At 38.8% G+C, this 24,102-nt stretch overlaps 1 protein-coding gene and 1 long non-coding RNA gene across 2 annotated transcripts in view; one reads left to right on the plus strand and one right to left on the minus strand.

The window, feature by feature from the left end:
• The window catches only part of LOC103662943, a 68,899-nt gene that overhangs the window by 31,227 nt on the left and 13,570 nt on the right, over positions 1–24,102 (plus strand). The window contains exons 4-5 of the long non-coding RNA XR_568605.2: positions 17,151–17,452; positions 18,370–18,430. This is a non-coding gene — a long non-coding RNA (uncharacterized LOC103662943). The remainder of the gene's footprint in view (positions 1–17,150; positions 17,453–18,369; positions 18,431–24,102) is intronic.
• LOC103662944 (calcium-activated chloride channel regulator 2) overlaps positions 1–24,102 on the minus strand; it is a 43,067-nt gene that overhangs the window by 4,265 nt on the left and 14,700 nt on the right. Inside the window, exons 7-13 of the mRNA XM_008690637.1 lie at positions 23,539–23,769; positions 18,345–18,522; positions 17,187–17,293; positions 14,854–15,078; positions 12,006–12,276; positions 8,815–8,985; positions 5,389–5,622 (exon numbers count right to left, since the gene is read on the minus strand). Coding sequence (XP_008688859.1) covers positions 5,389–5,622; positions 8,815–8,985; positions 12,006–12,276; positions 14,854–15,078; positions 17,187–17,293; positions 18,345–18,522; positions 23,539–23,769 — 1,417 coding nt within the window. The remainder of the gene's footprint in view (positions 1–5,388; positions 5,623–8,814; positions 8,986–12,005; positions 12,277–14,853; positions 15,079–17,186; positions 17,294–18,344; positions 18,523–23,538; positions 23,770–24,102) is intronic.

Raw genomic sequence — 24,102 nt, forward strand, 5'->3', positions numbered from 1 at the left:
GCCAAAGGGAAAGAAAAACACTTTATACTCAGGAGAATAACACTAAGAATGATAGCTGAGTTCTCATCAGAAAGAAAATTGGGGCCATAAGACAATGAAATAACATATTTAAAGTACTGAAAGAAAAAGTTATTGCCCTAGAATTTTATATCTAATAAAAATGTACTTTAAAACTTAAGGTGAGTTGAGCACATTTTCACATAATTGACTCCTGAGAGAATTTCACCTGAAGACCTAAGCTATAAGGGAAATGATGATAGATAAAAATTTAGACCTACAGGGAGGAAGAAGACTAGAAATAGTGACTGTATGGGTTACTAAAAAGAGTCATTTTTTTCTCTTTAAAATTTATCAAAAAGATGATTGTTTAAAACAGAAGCCATAACAATGTGTTGTGGGCTTTATAAAAATGTAGTAGTATGATATATGACAGCAGGACCACAAAAGATGGCAGAGGGTACATGGAATTATACTTTTGAAAGATTCTCATGTTATATATGAAGTGGTATGACATTAATTCAAGGCAGACTGTGATAAGTTAAAAAAAACTGCATGTTATAGAACAGCTGAATTTGGAAAAGCTGAGGGCAGGAATTTTACTATTTTGATTTTCCTTATATTGTTTTGATTTTTCAAAATTGGAGTAAGATACAAAATTGGAGTAAGATTGGTGGACACTTCAGAGACTGAGCCACCCAGGTGTCCCTAAAATTTATCATCTTAGCCATTTTTAATGTGTAACAGTTCAGGGTATAGTTCAGTACTTTTTAAGTGTTACATTCATATTGTGCTGTTTTGATTTTCAACCATGTGAATGTATTACCAACTCAAAAGTAAAATTATGAGTAACAAATAATTATGAAAAAAATGGAAGTCACCTGTAGTACAACCCACTCTAATACTATCATAATTCTTATCGAAAATGGCCAAAAATAGATTTCAATGAATGGAGCAGCTTCAAAGGAGGATTTTGTTCTGAGGAATGAAAACCATAGGACATTCCAATTTTTAATTTAAAAACGAAAATATTCTGATGACTATGTTTTGAACAGTTTCCAAATCTATAATAATTTTTGATAGTGAGACTGTTTCTATTCCTGAGTAGTAATTAGAATAAAGCATGCTTAGAGAAGGTTGTCAAAACAAAATAGGCCTATATTCAAATTTATCAATCAGCCAGTTCCCTCAGAGTGAACCCACTTGGAACTGAGTTGCTTCCTGCTGTGGTTCAAATACAGGGGGACAGATATGGATGAGAAGCGAGGCTGACCACCCACTCTACACTCACAGTGGAACATATCCATTGTTCCTATGTCCGTTGTTCTCTCTGGAGAAAGCCCTCTCCGTGGTGCTTTCCCAGAGTCTTCTCCTAGATAATGAAACAAGTGATAGTTCATAAGCCTTAGCATTGACAAAGATTTTCCACATCCACAGCTCTCTCTGTGTGAAATTGATCACCTCATTTTAAAATAAAAAGGTAGGGACCTAGGATGTTAAATGTGCTGCCATAGTGAATAGTTAGGAAATAACAGTGCTGGAAATGAACTCATTTCTTCCACTCCAAATCCCATTACTTTCTACTATGAGCACCTATTAAACTTTATGCAGGACAGCTGGGCAACTGCAAAGACTCAAAGCAAACTCAGCTCATATTCATGGAGAAGCACCTTCCGTTACAGTACTTGTTATGTTCCCTCTCTCCTTGTGAGAAAGAGAAGTCAGGCTGGTTCTGCATCTTTGATCTCATAGATATATATATCTCTAGATTTGGTCTCTCTTTTTTTCACAGTGTATTTTAACCAATGAAAGTAGCTCTGTGGCCTTGGGCAAGACACTTAAACGCTCAGGGTCATTCTCTTACATCTGAAACAAGGGGGTCAGACTAGCACATCTTTAAGATCCCTTCCATCTCCAAAATGTTACAAATGCTGATATTTACTGAACATTTAGAATGGACCAGACACTGTTTTGATCCTTCTCTGGGCCTTACCTCATTCAATTCTCTTAACAATGCTCTGAGATAGCTACTCTTACCGTCTGCTTTTGCAGATTAATAATCAGAAGTTGAGGGAAATTAAGTATGCCTCAGGTCACACAGGTAAAATGTGGTGTGTCTGACTCCAAATCCCAATACCTTAACACTATACTGTACAGCCTCCCACTCGGCTACCCTCCCTCCTATTTCCTATTTCCCAATAACTGCTACTTTTCCAGTTATTGAGGCTTACATCTTCATTAGCATCTCTACCAGTAAATTCCTAGTAGGGAAAACTCTGGGCTTGGACTGAGGGCCAAGACAGGAAGTTGAAGACTTGGTTCCATCTTCAGGGAGCTTACTGAACTAACAGTGGCTACTTCTTCTCTTCATTTGAAATCCAATTCATCCCCTAAGGATTATTTTAGGTCTCTCCTCCATTACATGTTCTTCCAGCTTAGTAGTATAACAGGATTAGAGGAGGTAGTGGGAAGGACAATTGCTGTCACTGAACAGCTTCTTCAGAAGCAGCACATTTTCAACAATTTTTAAAGATAGTACATTGTAACAATGGTTATAGAAGAACATGATGAAACGATGTCAGAGGAAGAGTGTGAAAGTCAGGCTGTTAGGCACGTAGGGAAGGTAGTCAGTGCAAGGAAGGAGGTACAAGATTGGTGCTTTTTGGATTCTGGCCCCCCTCCAAAGCCCCTGGTGTAAGAACCTGGCCTCTCCTCTGCTCCCACCCACACTGATCTCTATAGCCTTTTAATTTCTGTGGCTTCCAAACCATACAAATGGCACTATGTTATCTTATATTATGCTTATATATTGTTTAGTGCTGTGCTGGGCATTAATAGTAGCTTAGTAAATATATTTTCACTGTAATTTCTTTTTTTAAAGATTTTATTTATTTGTCAGAGAGACAGAGAGTGAGCACAAGCAGGTGGAGTGGCAGGTAGAGGGAGAAGCAGGCTCCCCACTGAGCAAGGAGTCTGATGTGGAATTCGATCCCAGGACCCTGGGATCATGACCTGAGCTGAAGGTGGACGCTTAAGAGACTGAGCCACCCAGGCGTCCCTAATTTCTAAAAAGAAATACAAAGGAGATGGAGAACATGCTTGGTACTCAGTTTTAGCAATTATTTTACCCCAGACTTTTAATGAAAACCCAAGGAGGTAACCCATTTCCATAATGCCTAGCCTGTATACATAATGGTGATCTGATAATGTTTTATTCATTCCACATAATTGGCCATCTTTTCTAGGATATTGTGTATAATAAAGAGCTGCCAATGGATAAATACTGATATATTTGTTCATATATGAGATATTCATTTATTGCTAACAAGGTTCTTAAGAATTGTGTATAATAAAGAGCTGCCACCTGGATAAATAATGATATATTTGTTCATATATGAGATATTTATTTATTGCTAACAAGGTTCTTAAGAACATTTTTTATCATTGTAAAGCCAGAGACATAACCCCATTATTTTTAACTCTGGTCATAGAGGTGAGGACAACGCCTTTCTAGACAGTAATTTGTGGGGGGAAAATGGGCAATGAAAGCACATGTTTATGGATTAAACAGGTCAATTTTGCCATTGCTGAGTCATCAAATCAGTTGTGACAGTGATTTCAGCAACTCAGTACACATCCAGGCATTCCTACCACTTATCTTTTGTGGTTTATGGTTCTGATATTATAACAAGCCAGATCTACTTCCATCATCCCGCTCATCAGTGAAGTTGCATGAAGATCTCTATTCCCTTGATTAATGCCCTTTGTGGTACCAATTCTGAAGTCCCATATGGTTGTATTTCTTCTTCTCAAGCCATTAATAACCACTGACAGTGCACACTTTCTTCCTAGTCTTTTAATTCAGCAGTGTAGTTGAAATTCCTAGGGCTCTTGAAAGGAACAGTTTCCAGTAGTAATGGGAGCCTGAGCATGCATTTGTCTCTTTCAGCACAGTAGGTGTTTCTGAGGCAGTGAGGAGAGCGAGAACACTAGGTTCTCACCAGGTGCCACTAGGTGGCACCACTCTTACCTTTAAATACAGATGGGAGCATTTGTGGCTCCTTACTGTAAATAAAAAACTAGGGAAGGCAGTAACAACACAAAGCAGCAGCCCAGGAAATTTGGCACACTTTCTCTTCCCTCTCTGATTTTATATGTGTCACTTCATTTCTTCTTTACAATACCTTATGAAATAAATATTTGTAGTCCTATTTTCCATAAAAGGAAACTGAGGCCAATAGAGGCTAAGAACTGGCCAAAGATCAAACAGCTGGACTTAAAGCCAGAGTGGGAATAATTTTTTTCCTGACATGTAAGTTACAGCTTTTTCCTTTATACAAAGGACATATCCATCCCAGAGTTTCAATCATTCATTGTACATCTCCAATCTTTAAATTAGGAGAATCCTTAATTCAGAGTGTAAAGTATTTCACTTCCTCCTCCTCTGACAAGAGATTTTGATGAAAGAACTGGAAGGCAAAGAACAGTATTGATGTTCCTCAGCAGCACAGAATTATTGGTAATTGAGATGCTTTCTGGTGAATGTAGTAAATGGATAGAGAATTACAAGCCAAAGAAAGATGACCCGAGTTGGGAGCAAGACTGGCAAAGGCCCAAGGTGGTCACTGTTATTGACCGATATTGACAAAATAAGTTCTCAACAGAGAAGGTTGGTTCCTACAGGCATCTCAATCAGAGGCAACAGGATATGAACTATTTAATGTATAATCATTGATAACCATGTTTTGGTGATGGCAAAGATGTTAGAAAAGTTATTCTCTGAGGAAGGTTATTTTGTTGAGTTGCTACAGGGATCAAGAAATGATGCTGGAAGCCTGAAGCCTGGTGTAGGCCTTAGAAAAGGGAATGTTAAAAACTTCATCAATGTCCACCCACATAATGGAACCGGTTCTAGTCTCCCTAACAAAAGTGGTGGCCAGAAGTGGGGGTGGAAAATGCACCAAGTTTTGCATGACTTATGGGAATTTCCCCCCTAATCCTGACTTGTAAATCTTCTAATTCACTATCCACTATCTAATCTTCAGAAAACTAAATACCGCCAGTATTTGGAAGCCCATGCTCTGTAATGCAGAACCCATTTCTGTGGACTAGACCACTGTTACATATAGTATTTATGTTTCCAGTCAAGATTTCTAGATGATCAGTGTCAGTTCGTTTACCAGGGCCTTCTCAATTCTGGGGGAGCTGACAAGCTCCCATTACTACACTCCAGTATATAAGGCCCCATCAACAACTCAAAGGTTTTCATAACAACTCTCTGCAGCTTTGTCAGCTCAAAGCCCCCAAAACTATGTGTACGCAGCTAATGCCTGACATAGTTATTAGAAATGCCACCTGGTAGAAACACAGTTAGTGAAACAAGAAACCTACCCTGGCCGTGATCATAGTCTTCTCCAGGTGCTGTCCAAGATAAATTTATCTTCTCTTCCACTTTGACAGCGTGCAGGTCAGTAATTTTGCATGGTGGAAACACATCAGGACGGGGGCCGGCTGGAACTCCCAGCACGGAAAAGGAGCCTCCTGAACTTATTCGGCTAAAGCCCCACTTTTGCTCCTCCTCACTCCTGCCCACTGATTTTCTTGGGCCATTCATCTGAATGTTGCCTGTGACCAAAAAAAGAACAGCCAAAACAACAAATGGCAATCTCCTGAATAGTTTGTTTTTGAGAGATTCTGGAGAGACGTTTTAAAACCTTTTTTCTTTACTACATCCTTAAAATAACTGAGTTTGTTTATTCCACAATTAATTAATTAATTCGTTCATTCGTTCATCCATTCTTTCACTAAATAAATATTTTGAGGGTAGCAATCACAGATGAGAGTGTCTGGATGGAATTTATAGTCATACTAATAAAACTGTATTTATAAGTTGTGATAAACATAAGGAAAAAAGGCAGGGTGCTGTGAAGAAAAATAACACAGGTACATAATTTATAGTGGTATCAAGGAAGTAATGTTTAAAGGCATCCTAAGGGTGAGTAGGAGTCAGCCAGGCAGAGTGGAGGTAATAATATATTAGACAGAGGGAACAGGTTGTGTAAAAACTCTGAAGAGTTTTGCATAAAAAGCCTTGCAAATTAGAAAAATGTAATTAAAGCAAGGAAGAGAATAGTTTGAGATAAGACCAGAGAGAGAAGCTCATAGAGGGCCTGGCAGGCCACTGTAATGAATTGAGAGTTCAATCTTATGAGCTGTGAGGAAGCAGGGTAGTGACATGATCACATTTACTTCCTAACAGGTCACTGGGGCTGCTCTCATTAGAGAAGGAGTTCTAGTGAAGCAAGCAGTGGGTCATTAAGACAGCCACTGCAACAGTCTGGACAGGGGAACATCCAGGGTGGGCTGGGTGACAACAGTGGGGAGGGTAGAAGTAGGCAGTTTGAGATGTGATTTGGAGATAAAATCAATAAAAGCTGGTGATGTGTTTGATATGGAATGGTGAAGGAGAGAAAGTTGGTAGAAAAAAGAAACAACTCTCAGGTTGCTAAAATGAGCAACTTGGAAGGAGAAGCAGGCTAAAGGGAAGGAGACGGAAAATTTAAGTTACAAGGTTTGTGATTCCTTTAAAACATTTAATTGAAGATGACAAGTAGCCAGTTAGACATGGATTTCAAGCTCAAAAAAGAGGTTTTTATCTAGATTTAATAATTTTGAACTTAGGAATTGGGAAGTTATAGGCACATAGATTTTATTACAGCCATATGGGCTAATGAGGTTACCTAATAACAATTTCAACTGTAATGATAAATAGCATTTATTGAGTGCCTGGGTCACTGTGTGCCAGGTACTTATTTAAGTACCTTATGTGTATCGACTATTTAATTTTCCTAGCAATGCTATAAGAAGGGTACAATTATTATCCCCCTCCCCTTTCAAGATGATGACACTGAAGCAAACAGAAACCAAGTAACTTGCCCAAAGTCACACAGCTAGCAGTAGACGTAGGAGCGAGGTTCCACACCCAGGCAGTGTGGCTCCAGATGATAGGGTAAGAAGGTTAGGCCTGACCTCTGAGAACTGCCAACACTTAAGAGGCTTGATAGAAAAGGAGGAGCCAGAGAAGGAGCCTGACAAAAAAAAATTCCAGAGCATAAGAGGTAATTATAGAAGCCAGGAGATGACAAAGGCAAAAATCAATCAGCTATGTCAGACACTGCTGAGGAGTGACATATATTCTTTGGATTTAACAGCAGAGTGATCACTGGTGACTAGGGCTGGAGCCATTCGAGTGGGGGGGGGTTGGGTGGAAGTCAGATTGCAGCAAACAGAGTCGTAAATTGGAGGTGAGAAAGTGCAGGCAGAAGGTTTAGGCTAATGTCAAGGAAGTCGATAATAGGGAGGTGGACAGTACCTGAAGGGAGACTAACAATAAAATTTGTTTAAATATGGGATGATAAATCATGCTTGAATGCTGCTCAGAGGGGTCAGTAGAGTGGGATCATGCAAGGGTGAGCTCTCAAGGCTTCTGGATCGGTAGGCTGGATGGGATGCAGAGCAGATCCAGTAGAGACCCTGGCCTTTGGAGAGGAGAAGGATGCAGACATTGTTGTGTCTGGGGATTTGGTGGTATGAAAATAGAGCAGCTTCCATTTCTTTTTTAATGAAGTGTGCGCTCAAGGTGGTCATCTAAAAGTGAGTTGATAAAGTGAACGTTATGTTTAATAGACATGCCTAGGGAAACCTGCCTTTTTCTTTCTACGTTGCTAAGAGCCTCTACAAAATACACAGATAAAAGAACAAGTCTTATTCCACCTGCTATTCCAAGTTCCTAGGACTAAGCCTGTCACCTAAAAAGCCTTCAAAAATGTTTGAGGTATAAATGAAAGAAGGAATATTTATTTATAAGTATTATAGCTAGATGCAAAATCATGTCTATGCAATAAAACCATGTTACCTTGCAATTTAATTTACACTGGTTTTGAAGTAACCCAAAGTAAATACATGGGAGAGTAAATTATGTTTTAGGCAAAACTAAAATTATCAGGAGATGCAAATTCATTGGAACATCTTGATTATTTTCTACTTAAAAGTACATAAAGACCAAAAATATAGAATCATGTTATAAAATAGGTATGATTAGTTAGCTGCTAAAATTCATGAAAAGTATTCATGAAGATTCTGCAGTTTTGGAAATAAGAATGTTTAGAAATGTTTTCTGAGATTGTTTAAAATGATTATAGCATATTTTTGTTTGTCTGTTATTCTTTAACCACTGGTTCCCTTCAGGAACTATAACAATGGTTTTAAGGAAAGGCGTGTATCTTCTATTTATTTGGTGCTTTTCTCTTGAAGGAAAACAAGACATCTTTAGGAATCACTCAGTTGTCTGTAACATCCAAACTCATATTTATTTAGGAACTCATTTTTTGTGTTGATTATTTGGGCTGATTGCTTCCTTCTTTCAACTGCTAACAACTTTTGCCTCTTTTTCTTGCCTACCTCTATAGGGGAAATACAGGAACTGTAACTGAGAAAAAACTCAGTAAATCTCTCTATCTGTTAATAGTTCTGATGAAACAGCCATGAGAAAGAGGTCAAAATAATGACTAAAATGAAGATACCAAATATCTGGGGGAATCATGTATTGCCTTCTGATTGACTACCATGAATCACTGAGGACTGAAGAGGATAGCAACAAATTACACACTGACTTAAGCTTAAAGAGTTTTGAAATTCCATCTCTCTTTCTCCTACTCTTCTCTCTCATACACACACACACACACATACACACACACACACCCCAGAGATATATACATTAAATGATGTTACTCAAATAACAGTGCTCATGATTCTTACCATTTGCTATGTAACCTGGTACGTACATAGCGCGACTCCGTGGAATAGAGTAGGCGAGGCCGCTTACGCTGGGGGAGTGACTGACATGCACTTTCAAGCTATATCTACCATTTACAGCAAAGGAGAAAAAATACCTCGAGTAAATTCCATCATTTTTTATGATATCAGCACCTGTATATATAAAAAGAAAGCTCAATGTCAATACTTGTCATCACAGTTGATTACTAATATTTAATTAAATCATGAAATAATAAGCTTTATTCCCTTCCTTCTTCCCATTTTAACAAATCCAGTCATGGTCATATCTACTTTTAATATTAAATTCCAATGGCTCCTTAGCTTCTCTCTGTGATTCCTTAACCTCTGAAAAATTATTTTCTGAAAGTGAATGAGTTGTGTTTCAGTGCTAATAAAGCATATAATGATCACCTTTAAAGGTCTCCTTCTTAGCATTGAAAATAATACTAGTTTTTCATGGAAATCAAGCATATTCTTTTTGTTTATGGTTACAGACTCTTTTGAGATAAAAGCTATTCTGTTCCCAGGAAATAAATATAGATGCACATATATGCATTTCATACAATTTCAAGGGATTTATAAACATCCTACAGCCCTGATGAAAAAAAAAGATCTGGTAGTTGATAAAGTAGTGATATTTAATTTCCTCATTAGATGGTACACGGAACTGTTGTTCTAGATTCTGAGGGGTTTGCTGACTTGGAGTTTGACAGGCTTTGGTTCTATCCACTGTGTTTTGCTTCAGGAGGCATTTGGAAAGCTTGGCCAGTGCTACACTTCTTTCCTTTCCTTTTACACTTAGCCTTGGACAGCAGTTCAATTCCAAACCGAGTCCATGACTGAATGGCCGGAGACTCCGACTCCAGGGGAGCTGTGGGAGGTATAGCTTAGCCCAAGTGTAGAACACATTCACTCTTCAAGTGCAGGTGGCCACCCTGGACAAATGGCTTGTCCTATCCTAGAGTCAATTCACACCACATACTCAGCCCTGGACCCTAGCTCTGTATTACCACTGAAGTGCTCTCAAATCCCCACTGCAGAGGCAGGGCTGCTCCTTAACATGAGAAAAGTAGGAGTATATTGAATTAAAATAAAAAGTGCTGCACAACTTATTATCATAGTAGGCCTAGAAATTTTTTATCTATTGGAAAGAAATAAAATCTTGGTATTTAGTGGTTTACTGATTATCAGTTCTATCTGTTTGTTAAGAAATGATAAAGGAAAATCTCTCCATGCCACAGTTACTACCCCCACCTCTTTTAATCCCTGAGTCAGAAAGAAATGGGAAAGAACACTAGCTTGGGGGTTGTGGGACTTGGTTATAAGGTCTGGATCCACCACTCAGTAGCTATAAAACAATCTTTCTGAGCCTCGGTTTTCTCATCTATAAAATGGCGACAACTTATCTCACAAGGCTGTCGTGCTGATTATCTCAGCGTGTTCATGATAAAGCACATTTTAAATTATTAAGCACTTCATAAGTGTACATTTTATTATTAATCATGAATCTGGCAGCAGATAAATACTGCTTCCATTATAAAAATAAATGTTAGCTATGTACATATGTGTTAAATATTGGGGGGAAAAACAAACCCTAAATTTACACTTTGAAGCCTAAGCAATACTTTCTATTGTTTCTTTCATTACAGTTTTTTGGTTTTTTTGGGTTTTGTTTGTTTGTTTGTTTGTTTTGAGAGAGACAGTGTGAGCAGGGGTAGGGGCAGAGGGAGAGAGAATCTTAAGCAGGCTCCATGCCCAGTGCAGAGCCCAACGCTGGGCTCGATATCATGACCCTGAGATCACGACCTGACCCACAATCAAGAGTCTGACGCTTAACCAACTGAGCCGCCAGGCACCCCTAGAGTATAAATTTAGACATCAAATAAATGAAATGGTTCCAGGGAATAAATGTAAAAGCTGTTCAGCTGACTCAGGTGATCTCTCCTAAGAGAAGAGGATCTGTTCTCCAGGCCACCCACAGGCTGAAGCGAAGGGGAAGCGTGTGGCCATGGATAAGCAATGAGAGCATGAGATGTTCATCTGGATCCGTTCCAATAGGCAAAATAAGAGGACTTCTCTGGTGTCCCTCTGAAGTAGATCTGAACTCAAATTCTTTGAATGAACTTTTGTTTCATAAATGTCATACAAGATTGCCCTGGCAAGATGCTAATGGGTTGCCAAACCTAAGACTCTTGAAACATAATTATCTTTGAAACACCAGAGTGCAGGAGTATGGTTTTATTAGTAGATCAAACACTTGTGGCTGCCCACATAGATGTTGAGGTCTATTGTCATTCTGAGAATTTAGTTTAGGGAAAAAAAAGAACAGGAAAGATAAAACAACAAAGGAGTTTGTTTTTAAGTCAAAAAGAGTTAGTCAGAAAGAGTCTAGGAGCTGCTATTTCCTGGCCTGGTGCTGTGCTGTCTGTGAGGTGTGATGATGAGGCTCTGAGCTCCATGTGCAGAATGAGCACTTGAAGTAGGGTTTTGTTTTCTTTACTTTGTTTTCCCAGTGGTGGGAAAATCTCTGTCATGATTCCGCTAGGCTTGCTGGCCTGGTCGTCTTGTGAGCAAATCAGACATGTAAATGCACTGGCTCTTCCCTCTTACAACCTTGCCACTTGGCTAAAGAATAGTCTGGGGTTATCTCCTGGGTCACAAGTTCAGTTTTCAACTTTTCTTTTCACTACTGGGCCCGAGGAGACCACCACTGCATCTTACTTCTTGGGTTTTCATTTGTTATTTTAATTGTCCAATCTTATTATTTCAGTGAATAATACAGCTGGCAAATCTTAGAGGAATATGGGCATGTCACAAGGACATAAAAGCTGTTCTGTGTGACCTCAATGAGTTGCTAGTGTCACTGGCTGAATAAAAGCCAAGACCCAGGTGTCAAGCAACTTCCTCCCACCCTTTTGCTCACTCCACAGCCACACTGAGGAACCTCAAGGAGACTCTTCCCAAGTTCACATTCTCTTTACTTGCACAGATGTGACCTGTAGCTACTCAGTATGCCAGTGACTCTCTTGAGGACTTGAAAATCTCGAGAGATTCAATGAGAAAAATACTTGAATTGAAGGACTTATACAGATAAGCTTAAGACTGATACTGCAGCATCATAACACAATGACAGTTCTTGAGAACATGAAAAACGACATGACATTCCGTGTTACCTGCTCCATTGTCAAAGAGGTCCAGTGCGACAGGATCTGCAGCCTCTGGCTCAATTATAGCGGTAACGGTGGCATTAAGAATGGGATAAAGCCCCTTTCTCACATTTGCATAAATCATCACAGGATGGGGAAAATGGGTGCTATCTCTTTCCACAAAGGCTTCCACAGTAGCAGGGGGCATGGCTGAGCTGGAGGCGCGAGAGGTCACTGTCACTTTCAAGGCTTGAAGAGAATGGTGAGTATTGTTCAGTGTGTAGGTCCAGAGCCCAGGCTGCAAAACAAAGTCTTTTTGTTTTGTAAAATGTGAAGAGAAAAAAATCAACCCTTAATTTTAAAGCATAAGTCTAAGCTCCTAGGGGTTTTAATTCACATTTTTAGAAGACAATGATAAGTATCCAGCTTCAAAGTATTTTGTAAATATTAACTTGAGCCCCTTTACCCAAAAAATATTTCAACATTTTTATTCCTTTTCTACAATTGAGAAAGTTATTGCAAACTAGGTGGACAATTATGATTTATGTAAATAACTGGATTAAAAAGCAATAGTATCCTTCCTTCCCTTCATGTTCCTCAATCCCCAACCTGAATGTCCAAAAATCTCAAGCAACAAAACTCACATACACTATTACAGACCAAGAAAAAGAACACTTTTTTTTTTAATAAATTAGGATTCTACAATGTCTGTGTTGAGTAATACATAGAAATATTGCTAAATACCACTCTCTTTTGCCCCTCTAGGCTGCCTGGGGGAAACCTGTGAAAGAATATCAGAAAGAAAAAAAAAGCTTAAACTACAAATAAGAGAAATTTGTTCTTTGGATAAGATTATATATAAATATCCTTTTCCTCCCATTCTTGCTGTTGCTTCTTTATGTTTAATTTTTAGAGCGAGAGAGAGTGAGCAAGCATGCACAAGTGGGAGGAGGGGCAGAAGGAGAGAGAGAGAGAGAGAATCTCAAGCAGGCTCCACGCTCAGCACAGAGCCTGACGCAGGGCTCGATCTCACAACTGTGAGATCAGGACCTAAGCCTAAACCAAGAGTTGGTGGCCTAACTGACTGAGCCACACAGGCACCCCACTGTTGCTTCTTATTAAACCCTAAAAGTAACAGGAAGAATATAGTAGAGCTCGAGGGAAAAGAGAAAGCAGCAAGGGGTTAAGTTGTGACTCAATGTGGAAAGTTAAGATGCCACCACACCCTACCCAGCCTTCTTCATTGGGATTCATGTGCTTGGCCATTTTCCTGTGAGGTCATAATTCAAGTATCAAGATCATCTTTTTTTTTTTTTTTTTTTTTTTTTTTTTGGTAATCATAAGATTAGTAACAGACACTTAGTACAAATCTCCATATCAAAACCTTCTCTTTGGGTGTAATGTGTAAGTTTTGCTACAGGGCGCCGAGGGCAGACTAAGAGGTCAGGCAAAGGCAGCAAAAAGTAGGTAAAGTGTTCTTGGCTCTTGTGCAAAGAACATGATGTGAAAAGAACATGATGAGTTGAGAGAAAAGTAAGGAGGAGCAGAGCAGAGAGTGTTTGGGAAGATGGTTAAGAAATAAGCTTGGGCAGGGGCGCCTGGGTGGCTCACTCGTTAAGCATCTGCCTTCAGCTCAGGGCGTGATCCCAGAGTCCTGGGATCGAGCCCTGCATTGGACTCCCTGCTCTACTGGGAGCCTGCTTCTTCCTCTCCCACTCCCCCTGCTTGTGTTCCCTCTCTCTCTCTCGCTGTCTCTATCTCTCTGTCAAATAAATAAATAAAATCTTAAAAAAAAAAAAAAGAAATAAGCTTGGGCAAAAGTCAGAACATAAATGGTCTGATATGTAACAGTAACCACATGGATTTTATCCTGAGACCACGAAAGGGTTTTGAATAGGAGATGGGTTTGATCGGATTCATGCTTCGGAAGAATCACTGGGGTAGAGGTGAAGCAGAGGCAGGGAAGCCCCAGCAGAGGCTGCAACGGGGATCTGGGAGTAGGGAGGGCCCACGGTGCTAGGTAGGACTGCACTTAGGCAGTGCATGAGTGGACCTCATCATTCACCACCCTGCTGAGAACCACTAGTGGTTGCCTTTCTCTTTAGGATTCAAGCTCTTCTTGCCTTTACAGGCATACAGAGCCCTTGCTGACATGGCTCCTGTTTGTGTCTAACCTCATCACTTCTTCTCTTTCCTTCCCCTAAATTTCCACCTATGTGCTGCTGTGTAGTTCATCCATGTTGACCTACTTGTAGTTCTATGAAGAGCTATATTCTATTTTTTCTGAGCTTTTCTATGTGCTATTTCCTCTGCCCAGAATGTCGTTGACACCTCTGGCTTCTTTATCCTCCATATCTCCATTTTGATGTTTTTACTTCCAGAAACGGTCCCCTTCCCTCGAAGCCTGTTCATCACTCTTGTATGCTCTGAGTACCCTGTTCTCATGCCTACCATGGTATTTTATTGTAAAGCACCCAGAACAAGACCCAGCACATAGCAGATACTCAAAAACATATGTATTGCATATATTCATATCATAAATTCTAAGTAGAGTTTTTTTTTTGCTAAACATATAGATAACTATATGTGAGTTTTGTAAAGAAGAAAGTAAGCAAAAAGGAATTATTTGTACTGCACACATATTAATTTCTACTGTTGAAGGGAGAAGGCTTTGGTATCCATTATTTAAAGTTTCAAACATACCTTAGTTGTTTCTCTTACATTTTTAACATTCACAAAATGCCATCGTATGAATTTAAAGTAAAATTTTGATTAGAATAGGATTTCTTTATACAGTGCATTTAATTATGTGATTCAACTGAAAATTATGTACTTGACTAAATGTCATCATTATGAACAAGCTCACAACATCTACCTCAGCAGTTCCTGGAACACAGAGGCGAGCAGTCTGCAAAGCTGGATTGGTAGTAAAATTATTTGCATAGTATTTTCTTCCATTAGGATCAGATAATTCAATCTCAGGGGGACCACTGGTCTGCCATGTGACTAGAAAGGTAGTGTCATTGCCCACACTGTTATCCACGGTCACGGTGTTTTTCAGTTGATGGTGAGGTTTAACATTTTCACTGGTACTTTCAAGCTGTTCAAGAAAATACACATATATGTGAAAGTTTCTAGTGTGGGCATAAACATTCCATCTTTTTCTTTACTTCTGGACAAACAAAAATAAATGGGCAAAAATAAAAATAATTTAATTCTGACACGTACTATATTTATATAAATCACTTTTCATAAAAATACCTCGCCAAAGCAAAATATTATATATTATAGGAGTACAGGAGATATAAAATAGTCTATTATGGTTAATACAAGTGTCACTTCAGTATTTTTTACGGAGAGATTTTAGCTATTCTCATACTAATTCTCATCCAAATCAACATTAACCTCACTACAGCAATTATAATAACAAGCTTTTTAAAAAAATTTTGTTTGTGAATGTGCTTCAGTGGTTTAATTTATATATTATCTCTCCAGATACTTTTATGGGCATGGAGCCTAATGCAAGACTTGAACTCACGACCCTGAGATCAAGACCTGAGCTCAGAACAAGAGTCAACTCTCAAAAGACTGAGCCACCCAGGCACCCCTACTTTTATATATTTTAATAAGAAATAAAACACTGAGTTTTAGGGGCCTTGAGTACTTTAAAATAATTATTTAGCCATTCACAATAAGTCACGTGCACACGTGTGTGTGTGTGTGTGTGTGCACACGTGCGCAAGCAATGCATACACAGTGCAAACAGATGAAGGCACTGTGCTGAATGCTTTACATATATTATCTCACTTAATCCTTAAGAAAACCTTTAAGGTGAGTACTATTGTTATCCACATTCACAGATGAGAATACCGCGACTTAGAGAAGTCCTGTGTCCAGTTGTCACATGGCAAGGAGCTGAAACTGGGATAGAGCCCAAGCAGGCTGACATCAGAGCCCCTACATTTAATCACTGAGTAGTCACAACAGATGCAAGTCAATAAATAACTTCGAAAATTTTTATTTATTAAATAAACACACTGTGTAATGCTCTGTAATATTGCTCAAACTTGGAAAGCATATAAAATTTTTGGTAGATGACAGCAAAAACACTGTGGATTATTTGTTCAAGTCTGTTTTACAAGTGTTTGTGGACTGCTGACTACTGTGGCACATTCTGTGCTGGGCCTGAGCTGTTGAAGGGGATTCAGATGTAGTTTCTGCCCACAGTCTAGTGGGGCTTATGACATACAACTGGGGAGAGGTAGCCAAGTTTGGGAACATGAGGCTAATTTGAGCCATATGAATAATACTTTGTTAAATTTTTAAAAAACCTTTTTGAACGTTTGTTTTTATTTCACATTATTAAAAAAGAAATCACATGGTAGATTATTTGGAAGAGCCCATTGTAATCTAATTTATAATATATGTTCTCATTTATGGTTCACCTTTTTTCACTTCTAATGATGGAATTGTGGTTATTGCCTTATTGTGTACATATAATCTTCATGGTAAATATTTCCTAAGAATAATTTAACTGCCTTCATTGTTCACATCAAGTCATTAACTTGGCAGGTTCACTTACCATCTGTAAGGAAACAGCAGATAAAATTTTGTTCCAACCCTCAGTTATGTTCAAAATATCTTTAAAGTACTTACAAAAAATTTGGTCCTTTGAAAATGTCTTGCTTAGAGGAAGCTTTTGTGAGCAAAGTCAAGTAAATTGCAGTAGTCAAAGAGATATTTAAAATTCTTTAGAATTTAATGAAATAGTTGATACTGTTAATATGAGGGAGGATCTTCAAAGTAGTTTTTAAAGAAGCCAAAAAGATAAAATGGATCATGACTGATGAAGAGTTATTATAGAACTGAAACTAAAGACACGGTTTCTTACTTTTCTTCTTGACCTTACTTCTACCCCACCTTTACCCCATTTTGAGCACTAGGAAGGAGAAAGCTCTGCTTCCACACCTTAAAAGCCTGAGGTAGCAATTATAGGAAATTATTCCTACAGTGGAGAAGAACAGACATCAGGTAAAAGTGAATCTTTTATGGTGAGACCAAGAAGCTCATTAAAAGCCTTCTGTGCAAGAATTATTACATATTCAAATAAGGTTAATGAGGCAGTTAGCACAATTCATCTATTTTTCTTGCTTCCTTCTCCCTGCCCCCCAGCCCCATCTGTAAGTGTAATACCAAGGAAATCCTGACCTGAATACGTTGTTGAAAAATGTCTCCGGTTCCAGAGGAAATTCTACTGAAAGCATCAGTCATGCTGTTGGAGTTTGATTTATCTGGAACAAAGAACTTTAAACCTCCTGAAATACATGATTGGGATGTTTACTATTAAAATGTATAAAATAGAACAAAAAATAACATGTTAGGTCTTTTCCAACAAGCTTTCTTGTGGAAGAGGATTAATTGTGGGGAAGGAGTTGTGCTTGACTTGCTTTGCATGGCACCCTACCAGCCACATGGTAAGTAAGCAGCAGAGGTGACTGGTTTTGTCTGTTTTGTTCACAGCTGTAATGTCAAGGTCTAAACCTTTATCTGGTATAGGATTAAAAACTCAGTAAATTTATTAAATAGTCTTGTAATTAAGGTAATTCCTAGACAGTCTAGGGTAATGGCTATCTATCATTGCTATGTATTTACATTTACATTTATATTCTGAAAACATTGCTTTCAAAGATAATTCAACAAAGCTTAACTTTCAGTTTTTAAGTCAGCAATACTCATTTTTATTGATTATAAGGAATAGAAGATAAAATTATTCCATGCCTCATTTGGGACAACAAAAAGTATATGTATCTTACAATATGGTATGTGTCTTTGTCATGGAAGTTAGTGCATTTAATCTTAAACATATTTTTAGCTCTGTGATTATACATGCTCAGACTGGTTTAACAAAGAAATGATAAAATTATATTTTCATTGGTTGTATATAATTGGCACCTTCTAAGGAAAACATTTAAAAGTCAGCAAAATTTGGGGCTCCTGGGTGGCTCAGTTGGTTGGGTGTCCAACTCTTGATTTTGGCTAAGGTCATGATCTCAGGGTTTTGAAATCATCCACTGGGTGTGGAGTCTCCTTGGGATTCTCACTTCCTCTCCCTCTATTCCTCCCCCAACCCCTCTCTCCCTCTCTAAAAAATAAATTAATTAATTAAAATTAAAATTAAAAAATCCGTAAAATTTTGTCATATTTTAACAATGATTTTTGTGTTGTTTTCCTTAAGATAACTGTTTCTATCCTTTTTTTTCACTTAAGCCACACATTCTAATGACATAATCTGAGCTTTGGTTGTGCTTTGAATATTCAAGTTAAAAGGAAATGCTCTAAAATATACATTTTTGGAAATATATTTACCTGTACGATGTGATAATTCCTCCAGATTTTCGACCACAGATGAACCCAGGGCAATGGAATGAATGGTTGAACCACTGCTGAGCACGGTGAGTAAGCAGTTGCCAATATGCTCATCATCTCCACTAGTCACTAATATCATCACAGAGCCATAGGCTTTTCCATTCAGTTTTTCAACCACCTGAACATAGAGTATCAGTCATTTGGAAGGAAATATAATTCAAATTGTCTTATTGAACAGAAGAATTCACTCATTCCAGATTCTCCACCCGTGAGGCATATGCCTCTTTGAGGTCCTCTGTGGCTCACTGTTCTCCATGCCCGTCCCCATTCTGTCCTCAACTCACGTTGTCACAGGACTTATCGCCCTACATGTCATTGCTGGTTTTCTTGTAGAGAGGGACTCTTCCTGTTCGAATCATCCATGCCCCAGGTTTAGAATAGGGTCCATGATAGAGGATATGGGGGCACATTCTTATGTGTTATCACTGCCTTTGACATCCAGTGAATGACCAATAAGAGGACTTAGAGCAGTGGTTCTCAACCCTGACTACCCATTAGAATTAGGTAGGTCTAGAATGACTATACACATAAGCCAAACATGCGGATTTTGTCTGGAAAACCGAAGGGTGAAAATGGCTACAGTTGGGACAGTGTTAGAAATTGTCCAGATGGGAGCGCCTGGGTGGCGCAGTCGTTAAGCGTCTGCCTTGGGCTCAGGGCATGATCCCAGCATTCTGGGATCGAGCCCCACATCAGGCTCCTCCGCTAGGAGCCTGCTTCTTCGTCTCCCACTCCCCCTGCTTGTGTTCCCTCTCTCACTGGCTGTCTCTGTCAAATAAATAAATAAAATCTTTGAAAAAAAAAAAAAGAAATTGTCCAGATGATGCCGAAGTCCCCCAGCCTTGGCCATTGTATGTATTATTTATTTACTCCTTCCTTCAACAAGCATTTTTTGACCAACTATTATGTAACAGGTACTTTGCTAGGCACATGGGGTTTAATGGTAAATAAGATATGGTTCCTGACCTTAAAAATAATCTATCACTACTCTCTTATAGTTGAGACTGTTAGGACCACACTGTACAGATAATCCCAAATCAGAATCTGTTATCAGAACTGATAACCCCACTCATTTTGAACCTAAAGATACATTCAGACTGAAAGCAAAGGGATGGAATACCATCTTTCATGCCAATGGACCTCAAAAGAAAGCTGGGGTAGCAATTCTCATATCAGACAGATTGGATTTTAAACTAAAGACTATAGTTAGAGACACAGAAGGGCACTATATTATTCTTAAAGGATGTATCCAACAAGTGGATATGACAATTATAAATATATATGCCCCCAACAGGGGAGCGGCAAGATACACAAGCCAACTCTTAACCAGAATAAAGAGACATATAGATAAAAATACGTTAATAGTAGGGGACCTCAACACTCCACTATCAGAAATAGACAGAACACCCATGCAAAAAATCGACAAAGAAACAAGGGCTTTGAATGCCATACTCGACGAGTTGGACCTCATAGATATATATAGAACACTACACCCCAGAACCAAAGAATACTCATTCTATTCTAATGCCCATGGAACATTCTCAAGAATAGACCATGTTCTGGGACACAAAACAGGTCTCAACCGATACCAAAAGACTGAAATTATCCCCTGCATATTCTCAGACCACAACGCTCTGAAATTGGAACTCAACCACAAGGAAAAATTTGGAAGAAACTCAAACACTTGGAGACTAAAAACCATCCTGCTCAGGAATGACTCGATAAACCAGGAAATCAAAAATCAATTTAAACAATTTATGGAGACCAATGAGAATGAAAACACAACAGTCCAAAACCTATGGGATACTGCAAAGGCAGTCCTAAGGGGGAAATACATAGCCATCCAAGCCTCACTCAAAAGAATAGAAAAATCTAAAATGCAGTTTTTATATTCTCACCTCAAGAAGCTGGAACAGCAACAGAGGGACAGGCCTAATCCATGCACGAGGAAGCAGTTGACCAAAATTAGAGCTGAAATCAATCAAGCAGAAACCAGAAGTACAGTAGAGCAGATCAACAGGACTAGAAGCTGGTTCTTTGAGAGAATCAATAAAATTGACAGACCACTGGCAAGACTTATCCAAAAGAAAAGAGAAAGGACCCAGATTATTAAAATTATGAATGAAAAAGGAGAGGTCACGACGAACACCATTGAAATTGGAAGGATTATTAGAAATTTTTATCAACAGCTATATGCCAATAAACTAAGCAATCTGGAAGAGATGGAATCCTTCCTGGAAACCTATAAACTACCAAGATTGAAACCGGAAGAAATTGATTCCTTAAACAGGCCAATTAATTATGAAGAAATTGAGTCAGTGATAAACAACCTTCCAAATAACAAAACTCCAGGCCCGGACGGTTTTCCTGGGGAATTCTACCAAACATTCAAAGAAGAAATAATACCTATTCTCCTAAAGCTATTTCAAAAAATAGAAACAGAAGGAAAGCTACCAAACTCATTCTATGAGGCCAATATTACCTTGATCCCCAAACCAGGCAAAGACCCCATCAAAAAGGAGAATTACAGACCGATTTCCCTAATGAATATGGACGCCAAAATCCTCAACAAGATACTTGCTAATAGAATCCAACAGTACATTAAAAGGATTATCCATCACGATCAAGTGGGATTCATACCTGGGATGCAAGCGTGGTTCAATATTCGCAAATCAATCAGCGTGATACATCATATCAACAAGAAAAGACTCAGGAACCATATGATCCTCTCAATCGATGCCGAAAAAGCATTTGACAAAATACAGCATCCTTTCCTGATTAAAACCCTTCAGAGTGTAGGAATAGAAGGTACATTTCTCAATCTCATAAAAGCCATCTATGAAAAGCCTACTGCAAATATTATTCTCAATGGGGAAAAGCTGGAAGCCTTTCCCTTAAGATCAGGAACTCGACAAGGATGCCCACTCTCGCCACTATTATTCAACATAGTACTAGAAGTCCTTGCAACAGCAATCAGACGACAAAAAGGGATCAAAGGTATTCAAATTGGCAAAGAAGAAGTCAAAATGTCTCTCTTTGCAGATGACATGATACTCTATATGGAAAACCCAAAAGAAGCCACTCCCAAACTATTAGAAGTTATAGAGCAATTCAGTAACGTGGCGGGATACAAAATCAATGCTCAGAAATCAGTTGCATTTCTATACACGAATAACGAGACCGAAGAAAGAGAAATTAGGGAATCCATCCCATTTACAATAGCACCAAAAACCATACGTTACCTTGGAATTAACTTAACCAGAGACGTAAAGGACCTATATTCTAGAAACTATAAATCACTCTTGAAAGACATTGAGGAAGACATAAAAAGATGGAAAGATATTCCATGCTCATGGATCGGAAGAATTAACATAGTTAAAATGTCCATGCTACCCAGAGCAATCTACACTTTCAATGCTATCCCGATCAAAATACCAAGGACATTTTTCAAAGAACTGGAACAAACAGTCCTTAAATTTGTATGGAAACAGAAAAGGCCCCGAATCTCCAAGGAACTGTTGAAAAGGAAAAACAAAGCTGGGGGCATCACAATGCCGGATTTCGAGCTGTACTACAAAGCTGTGATCACAAAGACAGCATGGTACTGGCACAAAAACAGACACATAGACCAATGGAACAGAATAGAGAGCCCAGAAATGGACCCTCGGCTCTTTGGGCAACTAATATTTGATAAAGCAGGAAAAAACATCCGGTGGGAAAAAGACAGTCTCTTCAATAAATGGTGCTGGGAAAATTGGACAGCTACATGCAAAAGAATGAAACTTGACCACTCTCTCACACCATACACAAAAATAAACTCCAAATGGATGAAAGACCTCGATGTGAGACAGGAATCCATCAAAATTCTAGAGGAGAACATAGGCAGCAACCTCTACGACATCGGCCAAAGCAACCTTTTTCATGACACATCCCCAAAGGCAAGAGAAACAAAAGATAAAATGAATTTATGGGACTTCATCAAGATTAAAAGTTTCTGCACATCCAAGGAAACAGTCAGAAAAACTAAGAGGCAGCCCACGGAATGGGAGAAGATATTTGCAAATGACACTACAGATAAAGGACTGGTATACAAGATCTACAAAGAACTTCTCAAACTCAATACACGAGAAACAAATAAACAAATCAAAAAATGGGCAGAAGATATGAACAGACACTTTTCCAATGAAGACATACAAATGGCTAACAGACACATGAAAAAATGTTCAAAATCATTAGCCACCAGGGAAATTCAAATCAAAACCACACTAAGATACCACCTTACGCCAGTTAGAATGGCAAAAATTGACAAGGCAAGAAACAACAATTGCTGGAGAGGATGTGGAGAAAGGGGATCCCTCCTACATTGTTGGTGGGAATGCAAGTTGGTACAGCCACTCTGGAAAACAGTATGGAGGTCCCTTAAAAAGTTAAAAATTGAGCTACCCTATGATCCAGCTATTGTGCTACTGGGTATTTACCCCAAAGATACAGACATAGTGAAGAGAAGGGCCATATGCGCCCTAATGTTCATAGCAGCATTGTCCACAATAGCTAAATTGTGGAAGGTACCGAGATGCCCTTCAACGGATGACTGGATTAAGAAGTTGTGGTCCATATATACAATGGAATATTACTTAGCTATCAGAAAGAACGAGTGCTCAACATTTGCTGCAACATGGACGGCACTGGAGGAGATAATGCTAAGTGAAATAAGTCAAGCAGAGAAAGACAAATATCATATGATTTCTCTCATCTATGGAACATAAGAACTAGGATGATCGGTAGGGGAAGAAAGGGATAAAGAAAGGTGGGGGTAATCAGAAGGGGGAATGAAGCATGAGAGACTATGGACTCTGAGACACAAACTGAGGGCTTCAGAGGGGAGGGGAATGGGGGAATGGGATAAGCTGGTGATGGGTAGTAAGGAGGGCACGAATTGCATGGTGCACTGGGTGTTATATGCAACTAATGAATCATCAAACTGTACATCAAAAACCAGGGATGGTGACTAACATAATATAATAAAAAAAACATTTAAAAAAAACAACAACAACTGATAACCCCAAAGCAGATAACCACAGAATGAAAGAAAGGAAAGTGATGGTGATTTGAGGTTTGGGGTGCTCTACTGTACCTCGAATCCCTTCTTAAGTCCTGAGCAAATGCTGGTTTCTGCTTCCGCTGACACAGTCATAGGCAGATGTGAAACCAACAGCTTTCGGTCATCATCACTGTTAATTTGGTGTAGTCGGGCTCTGATCTCCCCTTTGCTGTTGAAACTGACAATGCCCATAAAGGTATGAATTTCAACAATCTGCATCAAGTAAAATTCTGCTGCTTGTTGCAGTCGAAGGAGTCTGTCAGCCTATGTTCCAAAAAGGAAAAAAAAAGAAAAAGAATAACATTTGGTTGGTAGACAGAAGTATGACTAAGCAACTCAATCAGCAAATATTTCTGCAAATCATTTAGCAATGTCAGATTGTAATTTTTTGAGCTGTAAAGAGTGATGCAATGTTAGAATCTGGTTTGATTAATTGCAAAAAATAAATGCTTTTCAAGGAGAGGGGAGTGGTTTTGAACCCTGCCCCCAACAAGCTGTTCATATTTACCACTCTCTAAGAACACATATTCCCACTATTTCTCTCCAGCTCAGAATTCAAGATCTATGAAACCAGTTAAAACTAGATTTGTAACTGCT

This window comes from Ursus maritimus, unplaced genomic scaffold, assembly GCF_017311325.1.
Source record: "Ursus maritimus isolate PB19 unplaced genomic scaffold, ASM1731132v1 scaffold_12, whole genome shotgun sequence".
In the NCBI taxonomy this organism is placed as follows: Eukaryota; Metazoa; Chordata; class Mammalia; order Carnivora; family Ursidae; genus Ursus; species Ursus maritimus.